At 47.4% G+C, this 16,319-nt stretch overlaps 1 protein-coding gene across 6 annotated transcripts in view; it reads right to left on the bottom strand.

Moving 5' to 3' along the window:
- Positions 1-16,319, bottom strand: part of LOC140717613 (uncharacterized) — a 344,930-nt gene that overhangs the window by 250,738 nt on the left and 77,873 nt on the right. For all 6 annotated transcript variants that reach the window (XM_073031183.1, XM_073031184.1, XM_073031186.1 and 3 more), the window contains exons 10-11: positions 5,032-5,094; positions 2,329-2,373 (exon numbers count right to left, since the gene is read on the bottom strand). In XM_073031183.1, coding sequence (XP_072887284.1) covers positions 2,329-2,373; positions 5,032-5,094 — 108 coding nt within the window. The remainder of the gene's footprint in view (positions 1-2,328; positions 2,374-5,031; positions 5,095-16,319) is intronic.

Raw genomic sequence — 16,319 nt, 5'->3', positions numbered from 1 at the left:
GAGAAGTGTGAGGTAGTACACTTGGGAAGGACAAACTCCAAGGCAGAGTACAAAGTAAATGGCAGGATACTTGGTAGTGTGGAGGAGCAGAGGGATCTGGGGGTACATGTCCACAGATCCCTGAAAGTTGCCCCACAGGTAGATAGGGTGGTTAAGAAAGCTTATGGGGTGTTAGCTTTCATAAGTCGAGGGATAGAGTTTAAGAGACGCGATGTAATGATGCAGCTCTATAAAACTCTAGTTAGGCCATACTTGGAGTACTGTGTCCAGTTCTGGTCGCCTCACTATAGGAAGGATGTGGAAGCATTGGAAAGAGTACAGAGGAGATTTACCAGGATGCTGCCTGGTTTAGAGAGTATGGATTATGATCAGAGATTAAGGGAGCTTTACTCTTTGGAGAGAAGGAGAATCAGAGGAGACATGATAGAGGTGTACAAGATATTAAGAGGAATAGATAGAGTGGACAGCCAGCGCCTCTTCCCCAGGGCACCACTGCTCAGTACAAGAGGACATGGCTTTAAGGTAAGGGGAGGAAAGTTCAAGGGGGATATTAGAGGTAGGTTTTTCACTCAGAGAGTGGTTGGTTCGTGGAATGCACTGCCTGAGTCAGTGGTGGAGGCAGATACACTAGAGAAGTTTAAGAGACTACTAGACAGGTATATGGAGGAATTTAAGGTGGGGGGTTATATGGGAGGCAGGGTTTGAGGGTCGGCACAACATTGTGGGCTGAAGGGCCTGTAATGTGCTGTATTCTATATTCTGTATTCTATGTAGAATATTCTATTCTATTTAACACTGAGAAATGAGAAACTCTACATGTGGGTTGAAAGAATGATCTCATCAATTCTAAAAAGAGACAGGGACTAAGAGATCTTGGAAATAGGTGCAGTTTTTGTAAGTGCACAGGCAGACCTCTTACGCAATTAAAAGTCTCTCAATCTACCTCACCATAGCTCTTTATTTGTCTGCCTACCTCGCTCTTTCTCTGTAACTATAGCACTAAGTCCTGAATTCTGTAATTTTTAAAATCATTTTGTACTGCCTCAATACATATGTGAAGGGATACATCTGGCTGGATGACATGAAACACTCAAACCTTTTCACTGTATCTCAGAATATGTAACAATAATACAGCAACTAGTGATGACCAGATTAAGAAAGGGGTGAAAACAGCATTGAAATATGTAATTCATAAATTGGTAGAGCACCAGAGAAAACTAGTCACTGGACAATAATCGAAGAGCTGCTTTAGATCTGAAATAAAATCAGAAAATGTAGGAAAAGCTCTGCGGTCAGTCAGCATCTGTTGAAGCAGAAACAGAAATTTATAATTTAGGTTGAAAATCCTTCATCAGAACTCAGAAAAAGAGATGGCAAGTCAGCAACCAGCAGCAAGGGGGTTTTGGAGGGATGGATGGGACATAGGGAGTAACTTGGAGAGGAAATATCTGTGATCCAGAGGCTCATACATCCTTACTCTCTTGCTTTTATTTTCTCTTTCCTGATGCCAATGAAGAATCTTTGAGCTGAAACATTGTTTGTTTCTTCCTCCACAGATACTGTCTGACATGGTGTATACTTCCAATGGTTTCAGATTTTGGGTTAGGTTTGCTGGGTCAGCCACAAGGGGAATATTGTGTCCAGTCCTTGGCAACACATTTTAGGAAGGATGTATAGCCAAAGAAAAGAAAGCAGAAGAGATTTAATAAAATGGGAGCGGATGACTAGTTATATGACGAGAGTAGAGAAGTGATGGTTGTTCTCCTTGGAAGTTGTGAAGATTTAAAAAGATCAAGACCACAGACAGAGGGGACAGAGAGAAGCTGTCTCCACTGCTAACGGCTCAAGAACTGGAGCAGTGCCTGAAGGTGGACAGCAAAAAAAACAAAGAGACCTGAGGAAAAGATTCTGTTATACAGTGAGTGGTGCTTGTGTAGAATCATCTGTGGGCACTTGTGGCTTTCAAAAAGCTGCTGACTGAATAAGCACTTAATAGGAAAAAGAGTACAAGGCTGTGGGCAGAGGGCAGGGGGTAGGGCTAGTAGGAGTGATTGGCTGAATGACCTCCTTGCATGCAGTAACCATTCAGTGATTGCATGGTTATTACTGCCACTCTACATCTATGATGGCTGAGTATGGCAGCCAAGGCTAGATTTGATCACAAACAAGAGAAAATATGCAAATACTAGAAATCAAAGTAACACACAAAAAGGCCAGGCAGCATTTATGGAAAAGAGTAAACAGTTGACATTTCAGGTCAAGACCCTTCTTCAGGTCCTGCAGAATCATGACACAGATCTAGATGCAAATCAATGCAAAGTCTTTCACCTTGGCACCCTTTGGTCCTATAATACACTTTTCTCCTGGTTTTCCCTGAGAACACAAAAATACAAAAGAAAGAACAGTTAGCAAAATATTAGGAACCAAGCCACAAACCCCTGATCTGAAATCCCTTGACTAGCAATTAATTCATGGCCAGGAATTGTGGTCACCATTTCCCAGAACTCAACATGCTAGAGGATTGGTGCACATTTAGTGGTCACTGGTAGAAAATGCCTTCAGGAGTCCTGTGAACCCTCAGCAAGTTCCAACTCTTCCATGGGTCACTGAGTTCCTAGCACAGATAGTTCCTACATGGGACTGTCTACTTGCCCCATCACATCTCCTCAGTGCTTCTTCCACAGCTGATCACCTGATTCACTCCCACTCTATGGCTTGAGTGCCATCCTTTCAGTATCCCAGCAACAACCAAGCCCCTTCTTATTTCTGAACTCTCTAACCTATCTCTGAACTCTGCTTTAGCATCCTCCCCTCAGTCTCACTACCTCAGTAAAACAAAGACTCCAGTCACCCCAGACATTGTCTCTTTTGCCCTTCTCATCAGGCAGAAGATACGAAAGCCTGAAAGCACCTACCATCAGGCTCAAGGCCAGCTTCTACCCTCCTGTCATTATATGTGGGAATCTTGGTTTCACAATAGAACATAGAAATCTACAGCATATTACAGGACCTTCAGCCCACAATGTGGTGCTGACTATTTTACCTACTCTAGAAACTGTGTAGAATTACGCATAGCCCTTTATTTTTCTAAGCTTCATAATCTATCTAAGAGTCCCTTAAAAGACCCTGTTGTATCTGCCTCCACCACCATCACCAGCAGTACATTCCATGCACCCACCACCCTCTGTGTGAAAAATTTACTCGACATCCTCTCTGTACCTATTTCCAAATACCTTAAAACTATGCCCCCTCATGTTGGCCATTTCAGCCCTGGGCAAAAGCCTCTGGCTATTCACACGATCAATGCTTTTTATTATCTTGTACATCTCTATCAGGTCACCTCACATCCTCCATCGCTCCAAGGAGAAAAAGCCAAGTTTACTCAACCTATTCTCATTAATCATGCTCTCCAATCCAAGCACACCCTTGTAAATCTCCTCTGCACTCTTTCTATAGTATCCACTTCCTTTCTGTAGTGAGGTGACCAAAACTGGGGTCTAACTAAGGTCTTATATAGCTGTAACATTAACTCACAGCTCTTGAATTCAATCCCAGGGATAATTAAGGCCAACACACCATACACCTTCTTAACAACACTGTCAACCTGCGCCAACAGTTTTGAGTGTCCTATGGACACGGACCCTAGAATCTCACTGATCCTCCACACTATTATCACTTTGTGCCTTATTATTTACCTGCACTGCACTTTCTCTGAAGCTGCTACACTTTAGTTTGCATTGTTATTATTTTACCTTATTCTACCTCAATGCACTGTGTAATAATTTTAATCTCTACGAGCAGAATGCACGACAAGCTCTTCACTGGACCTTGCTTATTTGACAATAATAAACCAATTCCAATTTCAATTCTAGTCAGTTTTTAACACCATCAGTAACCAGGCAGTGACTTGCTTAGGACATGAAGGGTCTTGTACCCATTCTACGCTCCGTGCTTGGACAGGCGCAGCCACATATGTGGACCACACGTTGTACTGGAATGCAAGGGAGAACATTACACACATGTAAATGGACCAATGAGCACAAAATACACCCAATACGAATAATGAGGCTGAATTTTGTAATAGAACAACTTGCTGCCTGGTTTTTCCACTGTGTTAAAAGTGTCATTGAGGTTATAAAGCTGGTAAGGAGCCACCATGCTTATCCATTCTGGGGAATAGGTGACTCCAATCCATGGCCATGAGATTAACTCTCAGTATTCCTTGGACAGTTAAGGATGATAGACAATAAATATTACTTTCCTAGCATTGTCAATGCCTCAACAATCAAAACTAGTCATTTCAAACTGTTAAATACACTGTTATCAGACCAAGTGGAACTATAACTTAAGAATTCAGGCTGATCCACAGTTGTGTCAGTGAACACTGTAACCGTGCCTGGATTCTCCAGCACAAACGACATCTGTGGTTGAATTATCAAACACTGAACAAAAGTGCTCAGGTGAAATGTTGTGTAAAACCTTGGAGAAGGAATCTAACCCTGACAAGTGTGAGATGATGCATTTTGGGAAGTTGTTTAGGCAAGGCACAGAAATTATGGACCTAGTCTGGGTAAGTGGTAGTTTGAGGTCGGCATGGACTTGATGGGCCATAGGGCCTGTTTCTGTGCCATATGGCTCTATGACTAAATATGTGCAGCCAGTCACTGTGGGATCTGTGCACAGGTTCTGAATATGTCATGTTCAGCGGGTGTATGCAGAGACACCAAACAGTCTACAATATGGTTTCCAGCATCACGGGTACAGGGCTCTCCTCCACCCATAATACAATTTAGCTTACTGTGGCACAGGGGCACGGTGCACCAAGTGTACCCAGTCTGCAGCCCAGAGGCCATCCCCATGTTCATGATCTTCCCCCCTCTCTCCGAACCCCACCACCTCTCCCACTCCACAGACCCTTTCCAATTTGCCAATCTCACCAATAAGCCTGCCCTCACTTCAATATATCCCTCCTCATGTTTAGCTGAGAATGTAGAATTCTCTAACAGAACAAAATTTGACTGGGATACTCACATCTCTGCCAGGGAGGCCAGTCCGTCCTGGGAATCCTGCCTCACCTTTCTGACCCTTCTCGGCCTTTCAAGACAAACAGAATATTCTCCAATTAGTCACAAGTAAATACTGGCCCTGCAACTCAAAACTGGCTTCAGTTCCAACACACAGTCAGGAAGGGAGAAGTGGTGGAAACTGTTAGCTCTACAGCCACTGTCTGCGCGAATTAAGTAACTAGAGACAGCAGGCACAGCCCCCAGTTACCCAGCCTGTAACCACCCCTCAGGCAAAGGACTCACCCATCAGTGAGAGAGGACAACCTGTGTTGACTCAGATCCAGATTTCTCATATGTACGTCAAAAGATACAGCGAAATGCATTGTTTGTATTAACCAAGGATGGGCTGGGGGAAGCCCACAAGTGCTGCCACACATTCCAGTGCCTCGATGTACCCAGCTCATCAAGGATTTTGGCCTGTTACTGCTCATACACCCACCAAACAGACGGGTCAATGCCAGGCTGATGAAGCATCAGCAGGATGGCAGCTCTGATAGTGCCACCACGCTCCCTCCTCAGCATAAATCAGCAGGATGGCAGTCTGACAGCGCTGACGAAGGGTCTCGGCCCGAAATGTTGACTGCTCATTTCCATGGATGCTGCCCGACATGCTGAGTTCCTCCAGCTTGTTGTACATATTGCTCTGACAGTGCCATACTCCCTGAGCAAACCCTGGGCCAGGTCAGCTACCACCAAGGGGAAGCTGCCCAACGAAAAGGTCAAGACAAGGACCAGGAAACGAGAAGGTGGCAACGAACAGAGGAGCTGGACCAATGTTAACTCATTTTAGTTTTCCTCTGCCCATGACAACGTTGAGTTCTATTGTGGATTATTGGGTCAAAAACACACACAGACAAGGTGCAGGAAACTCTTCTGCCTTTAAACAGCCCCTGGCATAACCCTTGCCTTTACCTGCATTCCCAGGGGCTGGCTTCGGTTGGTTGACGTGACAGAGCTGTCAGCACACGGATCCATGTTGTATTACCCAGTATACCTGATGCACCATCAATAACTCAGAGAGTGGAAGTGAACAATAGGCTTTATTAACAGCAAAAGGGAGCACGACATCTCGAAGACTGCGGGAGGAGCAATGCCCCAATCGCCTTTATACAGGGGTCTGTGGGAGGAGCCACAGGAGCAGACAGCAGAGAGGCGCGTCCAGACGGGTATACACAGTTTACCACATTCACCCCCCCCCCCCTTTGTTTTAAAAGAGAGTACCCACGGGGCGAAGTTTCTGTCAAGTATATTTACAGGTCAAGTCTATCAGGCGGTCGAGTCTGTCGCTGCGATCTACGTAGCACCGGTGGTGATTGTACCAGTGCCGGTGGTGATTGCACCGGTGACGGTGGTTGTGCTGCTTCCAGCCTGACTTGAGGTGCCAGCCCGTTAGGCGTCAGTAATCCCTCATGCGTGTGCGTGGCATCCGGTATGGGAGTGTCATGAGGAGTCTGTGTAGGGCTTGGCGTGCGTGGTGTCTTGTGGGTACATACATTGGTGGGTACAGGGTTCATAGTCACCGTGGAGTGTTCGGGGTAGGGGTCTGGTGCTCCTGCAGGCACCAGGTCATGGATGGAGACCGTGTCCTCCCGCCCATCAGGTAAGACCACGTAGGCATACTGGAGGTTCGCATGAAGTGGGTGAACCCTCTCGACCATCAGGGAGTATTTATTGCTCCTCGCATGTTTCCAGATCAGCACTGGTCCTGGGGACGTCAGCCAAGCCGGTAGGGTGGTCCCGGTGGCAGACTTCCTGGGAAAAGAAAAGAGTCGCTCATGAGGGGTGGCATTGGTGGACGTGCATAACAGGGAGCGGATGGAGTGGAGTGCCTCGGGGAGGACCTCCTGCCAGCGAGAGATCGGCAATCCCTTTGACCTAAGGGCTAAAAGTGTGGCCTTCCACACCGTGGCATTCTCCCTCTCCACCTGTCCATTTCCCTGTGGATTATAGCTTGTGGTCCTACTAGTAGCAATACCCCTAGTTAGCAGGTATTGGCGCAGCTCGTCACTCATAAACGAGGACCCTCTATCACTGTGGACATAGCAGAGATATCCGAACAGAGTGAAGAGCTGGCGCAGGGCTTTTATGACGAACGTGGCAGTGGTATCGGGGCAGGGGATGGCAAAGGGGAACCGTGAGTACTCGTTGATTATGTTAAGAAAGTACACATTTCGGTTGGTGGAGGGAAGGGGGCCCTTAAAGTCAACACTCAGTCGCTCAAAGGGGCAGGTGTCCTTGATAAGTTGCGCCTTTTCAGGACGGTAGAAGTGCGGTTTGCACTCAGCGCAGACTTGGCAGTCCCTGGTCATCGTCCTGATGTCCTCAAGGGAGTAAGGCAGGTTTCGGGCTTTCACAAAATGGAAAAGCCAGGTGACCCCCGGGTGGCAAAGATCTGTATGGAGGGCGTATAGCCGGTCGAGCTGTGCGCTGGCACGTTCCCTGGGATAGGGCATCAGGGGGCTCATTGAGCCTTCCAGTCTGGTACAGGATGTCATAGTTGTAGGTGGAGAGTTCGATTCTCCACCTCAAAATTTTATCATTTTTGATTTTGCCCCACTGTTAGTTGCTAAACATGAACGCGACTGAGCGCTGGTCAGTCAGCAAGGTGAACCTTTTGCCGGCGAGATAGTGCCTCCAGTGCCTAATAGCTTCCACTATGGCCTGGGCTTCTTTCTCCAGCACGGAGTGCCGAATTTCAGGGCCTTGAAGGGTACGAGAAAAGAATGCTACCGGCCTTCTTGCCTAATTGAGAGTAGCAGCCAGCGCAAAGTCGGAGGTCTCACTCTCTACTTGGAAGGGAATAGTCTCGTCCACCGCATGCACCGTTGCTTTGGTAATGTCCCCTTTAATGCGGCTGAAGGCCACGCGGGTCTCGGTTGAGAGGGGAAATGTGGTGGACTTGACCGGGGGTGGGCCTTGTCTGCGTAGTGAGGGATCCATTGGGCGTAATAAGAAAAGAAGCCCAGGCACCGTTTGAGGGTTCTGAGGGTGTTGGGAAGAGGGAGTTCCAACAGGGGGCGCATACAGTCGGGGTCGGGGTGATAGAGCCTGCCGCCTGCCTCGAAGGCAGTGTGGGGGCGGTCCTCTGGGCGGATGGGGAGCTGATGGTAAGCGGATTTTAGGTCTATGGTCGAGTACACCTTGTACTGAGCTATCTGATTGACCATATCCGCGATGCGGGGTAGAGGGTACGCGTCAAGCTGCGTGAACCTATTGATGGTCTGGCTATAGTCCACGACCATCCTATTTTTCTGCCCATTCCGAACAACGACCACCTGGGCCCTCCAAGGACTTGTGCTTAGCTCAATGATCCCCTCCCTGAGCAGCCGCTGCACCTCCGACTTAATAAAGGCCCTGTCCCCCGCGCTGTACCTCCTGCTTTTAGTTGCCACAGGTTTACAGTCGGGGGTCAGGTTGGCGAACAGCGGTGGGGGAGGGATCTTGAGGGTGGAGAGGCTGCAAGTGGTGTCCGTAGCGTGGCTGTTGACATGGTGTTGGGTGGGATGTGCGGGTCGGTGTGTGTGTGTGGTCAGTAGCGGGGTATGTGACGAATTCCCACAAAACTGAGGATTTCTGACAGTGATTGGTGGGAGGGGCCCGTCATACTCCATTGTCACACTTTTCAGGTGGCTCTGGAAGTCGAGCCCCAATAGCACAGGCGCACACAGTTGAGGCATGACCAGTAAGACAAAGTCCCGATACTCTGTGCCCTGCACCACTACTGTCGCTACACAACCCCCCCGGATGTTTGTTGTATGTGACCCAGAAGCCATGGCGACCCTCTGGCTTACCGGCCATGTCACGAGTCCGCAGCGTTGCACCGTGTCCGGGTCAATAAAACTCTCAGTGCTGCCCGTGTCAAACAAGCAGCTAGTCCTGTGCCCCTCCACCAGGATGCCCATCATTGACCTTGCGAGCTGGTGTGGAGTGCTTTGGTCGAGGGTCACGGAGGCCAGAGTTGAATTGCCGTCTTGGTCCGGCGCGGTGGGGTGCCCGGCAAGCACCTGTGGGTCGGAGGCGGTGCAAGGTGACGCTGACCAAGATGGCCACCTCCATGCCACGCAGGCAGGCAAGATGGCGGCGACCAAGATGGCCACCCCCAGGCCTCGCACACGGTGGGCAAGCAAGATGGCGACCCCCATGCCTCGCATGCGGCACTTACAGGCCCTGGACTTACAGGCCTTGGCAAAGTGGCCCTTCTTTCCGCAGCTAGAGCAGATAGCTTCTCGGGCCGGGCAGCGTTTTCGAGGTGCTTCTCGAGCAGAAGTAACACTTCGTGGACTTGCGACTGGCAGCAGCCGAGGTCGATTCGCCGGCGGGTTGCAGGGTCTGCAGCGTCCATGAAGCTGGCGGGAGATTGCACGCCTGGAGTGCATCAGCGTTGTGCAGAGCGGCCTCCAACGTGTCGGCCAGCTCGATCACCGAATGTAAGGTAAGATCAGCGTGTTCCAGCAGCCGCTGGTGCACGTACACTGACCTGATCCCTGTGACGAAGGCGTCTATTACTAGGAGCTCCGCATGCTGTTCCACCGTCAGAGTCCCCTGCAGTCACAGGCCCACACGAGTGTCTGTAGGGCTCAGACAAACTCAGCGCTCGACTCTCCGGCCCGCTGCTGCCGTGTCGCTAAGCAATGTCTTGCGTTAGACAGTGTTCACCAGCCGCAGGTATTGTCTTTTGTGGGCATCCATCGCGCCTTGGTAGTTCGGTTGGTCCCTGATCATGGAATAGACCTGTGGACTGACCCTGGAGAGGAGAACTCTGTGCATCGTGGCAGGCTCGGTCACTTGAATCTCCTCCAGGTATGATTCGAAGCATGCTAGCCAGAGTTCAAAAGTGTTGCCGGCTTCCTGGGATTGAGGGTCGAGATCCAATCTGTCGGGTCGTAAAATGCTGTCCATGTTTTAAAATTGATGCTAATAAAATTGATTCACCATCAATAACTCTCAGAGACTGGAAGTGAACGGTAGGCTTTTATTAACAGCAAAAGGGAGCACGACATCTCGAAGACTGAGGGAGGAGCAGTGCCCCAATCGCCTTAATACAGGGGTCTGTGGGAGGAGCCACAGGAGCAGTCAGCAGAGGGACGTGCCCAGACAGGTATACACAGTTTACCACAATACCCTCATTAGTAGATGAATTATGAAAGTCTGTGGCCCACCTCCTGCTGCAGTTAACAGGCTCCAGCCTGTTGAGCCCATGAAGTGTGGGGGTTCCCGGTCCTAGTGCTGAGGTGCGAAGCTCAGCACAGCAGACTGCTTGTCCACAGGATGAACGCACAGTGCAGCAAATATGAGATGCTGACTGTTTACACTTTTCCACAGATGTGCCTGGACTGCTGAGTTCCTCCAGCATTTTGTGTGTGTGGCAGTGCAGAAAGATCACCAGAGCCCAGGCAGCATTCAATTTCACAACTACTTCATCAGCACATGGGCTTTACAGAACAGCCACCTTTTATTCACAGGTGTACCTCACACAGGCTTACACTGTATAACTGCTCTCCCTCTCAAACTTCGGCACCACAGCCACCTACATTGCTGTCTGCCCTTCAGTAGACAGGACTTCACACTCCTGGTTCTATACCTTTACTGGCGAACACTGCATTTGCTTTAGATGCTAGATCCTGAGTCCAACATCCCTCCTATTTAAATCTTCAATACAGTGACCATCTGCACTTGAAAAAATCATTTCTGACAGGACCAAGAGCCAGTTAGTTAACAAAATACTCCAAGCAGGTTGGAAAAATTGATTATCTGCTTGCAGCACACTGAACCCCACAAGGGTTGAATTCACACTCTGACAAAAATGGGTCAATGTGCATCAACAGATGCAAAAGGATAGTAAGGGATAGAATTGGGGTCCCCTTGAAGATCAGAATATGTATGGAACCAAAAGAAATGGGGGAGATCCTAAATGGGTTTTTTTGCGTCTGTATTTACTAAGGAAACTAGCATGGAGTCAATGGAATTAAGGAAACAAGTGGTGGGGTCATGGAACCTATACAGATTGAAGAGGAGGAGGTGCTTGCTATCTCAAGGCAAATCAGAGTAGATAAATCCCCAGGACCTGAGAGGGTATTCCCTCGGACCTTGAAGGAGATTAGTGTTGAAATTGCAGGGGCCCTGACAGATATATTTAAAATGTTGGTATCTATGGGTGAGGTGCCGGAGGATTGGAGAATAGCTCATGTTGTTCTGTTGTTTAAAAAAGGCTCTAAAAGTAATCCGGGAAATTATAGGCCAGTAAGTTTGACGTCTGTAGTGGGTAAATTATAGGAAGGAGTACCAAGAGATAGGATCTACAAGTATTTGAATGGACAGGGACTTATTAGGGAGAGTCAACATGGCTTTGTGTGTGGTAGGTCATGTTTGACCAATCTATTAGAGTTTTTCAAGGAGATTACCAGGAAAGTGGATGAAGCGAAGGCAGTGGATATTGTCTACATGGACTTCAGTAAGGCCTTTGACAAGGTTGTGAATGGGAGTTAGTTAGGAAGACTCAGTTGGTAGGTATACATGGTGAGGTAGTAAACTGGATTAGATATTGGCTCAATGGGAGAAGCCAGAGAGTGGTAGTGGAGGATTGCTTCTCTGAGTGGAGGCCTGTGACTAGTGGTGTGCCACAGGGATCAGTGCTGGGTCCATTGTTATTTGTCATCTATATCAATGATCTGGATGATAATGTGGTAAATTGGATCAGCAAATTTGCTGATGATATAAAGATTGGAGGGGTACTGGGTAGTGGACAGTGAGGAAGGTTTTCAAAGCTTGCAGAGGGATTTGGACAAGCTGGAAAAATGGGTTGAAAAATGGCAGATGGAGTTTAATACAGACAAGTGTGAGGTATTGCACTCTGGAAGGACAAACCAAAGTAGAACATACAAGGTAAATGGTAGGACACTGAGGAGTGCAGTAGAACAGAGGGATCTGGGAATACAGATACAAAATTCCCAAAAAGTGGCATCGCAGCAAGATAGGGTCGTAAAGAGAGCTTTTGGTACATTGGCCTTTATAAATCAAAGTATTCAGTATAAAAGTTGGAATGTTGTGGTGAGGTTGTATAAGGCATTGGTGAGGCCGAACTTGGAGTATTATGTGCAGTTTTGGTCACCGAATTACAGGAAGGATATTAATAAGGTTGAAAGAGTGCAGAGAAGGTTTACAAGGATGTTGCTGGGACTTGAGAAACTGAGTTACAGAGAAAAGTTGAATAGATTAGGACTTTATTCCCTGGAGCATAGAAGAATGAGGGGAGATTTGATAGAGGTATATAAAATAATGATGGGCATAGATCGAGTGAATGCAAGCAGATTTTTTCCACTGAGGCTAGGGGAGAAAAAAAACCAGAGGACATAGGTTATGGGTGAAGGGAGAAAATTTTAAAGGGATCATTAGAGGGGGCTTCTTCACAGAGAGTGGTGGGAGTGTGGAATGAGCCGCCAGATGAAGTGGTAAGTGCAGGCTCACTTTTAACATTTAAGAAAAACTTGGACAGGTACATGGATGAGAGGTGTATGGAGGGATACAGTCCAGGTGCAGGTCAGTGGGACTAGGCAGCAAAATGGTTCAGCACAGCCAAGAAGGGCCAAAGGGCCTGTTTCTGTGCTGTAATGTTCTATGGTTCTAACAGGGATATAAGAGCCTGTCAAGCCTCATAGTGCAAAGATGGGAGGGCATTTATTTGATGCATGGGATTGGAAGGCACTCCGTATGTATGATACCTGATACATTCAGCAGCGATTCAATGCGTATATTGCCTTGTCCTCAATGTAGTTCAATCAATATGTACTCCTGTTTGAAAATTAATTCAATATGTACTCCTGAATAATAAGTACCCCTGTTTGAGTACTGTTGGTGGGGGGACAGCCTACTTGGGGGAAGCAACAGTGGTCATGCCTCAGGTACAGAGTCCATCCCTGTCACTCAGAAGGGTAGGGAAAGGAAGAGGAAGGCAGCAGTGATAGGGGACTCTATAGTTAGGGGGTCAGAAAGGCAATTCTGTGGACACAGGAAAGAACCGTGGATGGTAGTTTGCCTCCCAGGTGCCAGGGTCCGGGATGTTTCAGATCGCGTCCAAGATATCCTGCAGTGGGAGGGAGAACAGCCAGAGGTTGTGGTACATATTGGTACAAATGACAGAGGTAGGAAAAGGGAAGAGGTCCTGAAAACAGATGACTGGGATTTAGGAAGGAAAATGAGAAGCAGGACCGCAAAGGTAGTAATCACGGGATTACTGCCTGTGCCACCTGACAGTGAATATAGGAATAGAATGAGGTGGAGGATAAATGGGTGGCTGAGGGGTTGGGTCAAGGGGCAAGGATACAGATTTCTAGATCATTGGGACCTCTTTTAGGGCATGTGTGTCCTTTACAAAAAGGATGGGTTGCACTTGAATCCCAGGGGTCCAATATCCTGGCAGGGAGGTTTGCTAAGGCTACTGAGGAGAGTTTAATCTAGAATTGCTGGGGGTTGGGAACCCAACTGAAGAGTCTGGGGAAGAGGCGGTTGGTTCACAAATAGGGGAGCTTGGGGACAGTGTCTGAGGGAGGATAGGCAGGTGACAGAGAAGGGACGCACTCAGACTGAAGGTTTGAGATGTGTCTATTTTAACTCAAAGGGTATTGTTAACAAAGTGGATGAGGTTAGAGCTTGGATCAGTACTTGGACCTATGATGTGGTGTCCATTACAGAGACTTGGATGGCTCAGGGACGGGAATGGTTACTTCAAGTGCTGGGTTTTAGATGTTTCAGAAAGGACAGGGAGGGAGGCAAAAGAGGTGGGGGCGTGGCACTGTTGATCAGAGATAGTGTCACGGCTGCAGAAAAGGTGGATGTCATGAAGGGATTGTCTACAGAGTCACTGTGGGTGTGTTTTATAGGCTGCCCAGTAGTAACAGGGATATCGAGGAGCAGATAGGGAAACAGATACTGGAAAGGTGTAATAATAAGAGTCCTGACGAAGGGTCTCGGCACAAAATGACGACAGTGCTTCTCCTTATAGATGCTGCCTGGCCTGCTGTGATCCACCAGCATTTAGTGTGTTGTTTGAATTTCCAGCATCTGCAGATTTCCTCGTGTTTGATAATAACAGAGTCGTCGGGTGGGAGATTTTAATTTCCCAAATATTGATTGGCATCTCCCTAGAGCATGGGTTTTAGATGGGGTGGAGTTTGTTAGGTATGTTCAAGGTTTCTTCACAATATGTAGATAAGCCTTCAAGAGGAGAGACTGTACTTGATGTGGTATTGGGAAATGAAATTGGTCAGGTGTTAGATCTCTCAGTGGGAGAGCATTTTGGAGATTGTGATCATAATTCTATCTCCTTTACAACAGCATTGGAGAGAGATAGGAACAGACAAGTTAGAAAAGTGTTTAACTGGAGTAAGGGGAATTATGGGGCTATCAGGCAGGAACTTGGAAGCTTAAACTGGAAACAGATGTTCTCAGGGAAAGGTATGGAAGAAATGTGGCAGATGTTCAAGGGATATTTGTGTGGAGTTCTGTATAGGTACATTCCAACGAGACAGGGAAGTTATGGTAGGGTATAGGAACTGTGGTGTACAAAGGCTGTAGTAAATCTAGTCAAGAAGAAAAAAAGCTTTCAAAAGGTTCAGAGAGCTAGGTACTGTTGGAGATCTAGAAGATTATAAGCCTAACAGGAAGGATCTTAAGAAGGAAATCAGGAGAGCCAGAAGGGGCCATGAGAAGGCCTTGGTGGGCAGGATTAAGAAAACCCCCAAGGCATTCTACAAGTATGTGAAGAGCACGAGGATAAGATGTGAAAGAATAGGACCTATCAAGTATGACAGTGGGAAAGTGTGTATGAAACCTGAGAAAATAGCAGAGATACTTAATAAATACATTAATTCAGTATTCACTACAGAAAAGGATTTTGTGACTGCAGTGATGACTTGCAGCGGACTGAAAAGCTTGAGCATGTAGAAAGCATGTAGCATTAAGAAAGAGGATGTGCTGGAGCTTTTGGAGAGCATCAAGTTGGATAAGTCATTGGGACCAGATGAGATGTACCCCGGGCTACTGTGGGAGGCAAGGGAGGAGATTGCTGAACCTCTGGCGATGATTTTTGCATCATCAAAGGGGAAGGGAGATGTTCCAGAGGTATGGAGGTTTGCAGATGTTGTTCCCTTATTCCAGAAAGGGAGTAGCGATAGCCCAGGAAATTACAGACCAGTGAGTCTTACTTAAGTAGTTGGTAAGTTGATGGAGAAGATCTTGAGAGGCAGGATTTATAAACATTTGGAGAGGTATAATATGATTAGGAATAGTCAGCATGGCTTTGTCAAGGGCAGGTCGTGCCTTAGGAGCCTGAATGACTTTTTTGAGGATGTGACTAAACACATTGCTGAAGGAAGAGCAGTCGATGTAGTGTATATGGATTTCTGCAAGGCATTTGATAAGGCACCCAATGCAAGACTTTTTGAGAAAGTAAGGAGGCATGGGATCCAATGGGACTTTGCTTTGTGGATCCAGAACTGACTTGCCGACAGAAGGCAAAGAGTAGTTGTAGACGGGTCATATTCTGCATGGAGCTCGCTGACTGGAGGTGTGCCTCAGGGATCTGTTCTTGGACCTTACTCTTTGTAATTTTTATAAATTACCTGGATGAGGAAGTGGAGGGGTGGGTTTGTAAGTTTGCTGATGACAAAGGTTGGAGGTGTTGTGGATAGTGTGGAGGGCTGTCAGAGGTTACAGCAGGACATTGATAGGATGCAAAACTGGACTGAGAAGTGGCAGATGGAGTTCAACCCAGATAAGAGCGTAGTGGTTCATTTTGGTAGGTCAAATATGATGGCAGAATATAGTATTAATGGCAAGACTCTTGGCAGTGTTGTGGATCAGAGGGATCTTGAGGTCCGAGTCTATTGGACACTCAAAGCAGTTGCGCAGGTTGACTCTGTGGTTAAGAAGGCTTATGGTGTGTTGTCCTTCATCAATCGTGGAATTGAATTTAGGAGCCGAGAGGTAATGTTGCAGCTATATAGGACCCTGGTCAGATCCCACTTGGAGTACTGTGCTCAGTTCTGGTCGCTTCACCACAGGAAGGATGTGGAAACCATAGAAAGGGTGCAGAGAAGATTTACAAGGATGCTGCCTGGATTGGGGGGGGTATGCCTTATGAAAAGACGTTGAGTAAACTCAGCCTTTTCTCCTTGGAGCAACAGGGGATGAAAGGTGACCTGATAGAGGTGTACAAGATGATGAGAGGCATTGATTGTGTGGAAAGTCAGAGGTTTT

The sequence above is a fragment of the Hemitrygon akajei genome, chromosome 28, assembly GCF_048418815.1.
Source record: "Hemitrygon akajei chromosome 28, sHemAka1.3, whole genome shotgun sequence".
In the NCBI taxonomy this organism is placed as follows: Eukaryota; Metazoa; Chordata; class Chondrichthyes; order Myliobatiformes; family Dasyatidae; genus Hemitrygon; species Hemitrygon akajei.
The sequence above is the reverse complement of the archived record's forward strand: the minus strand, read 5'-3'. Positions and strand labels throughout refer to the sequence as shown.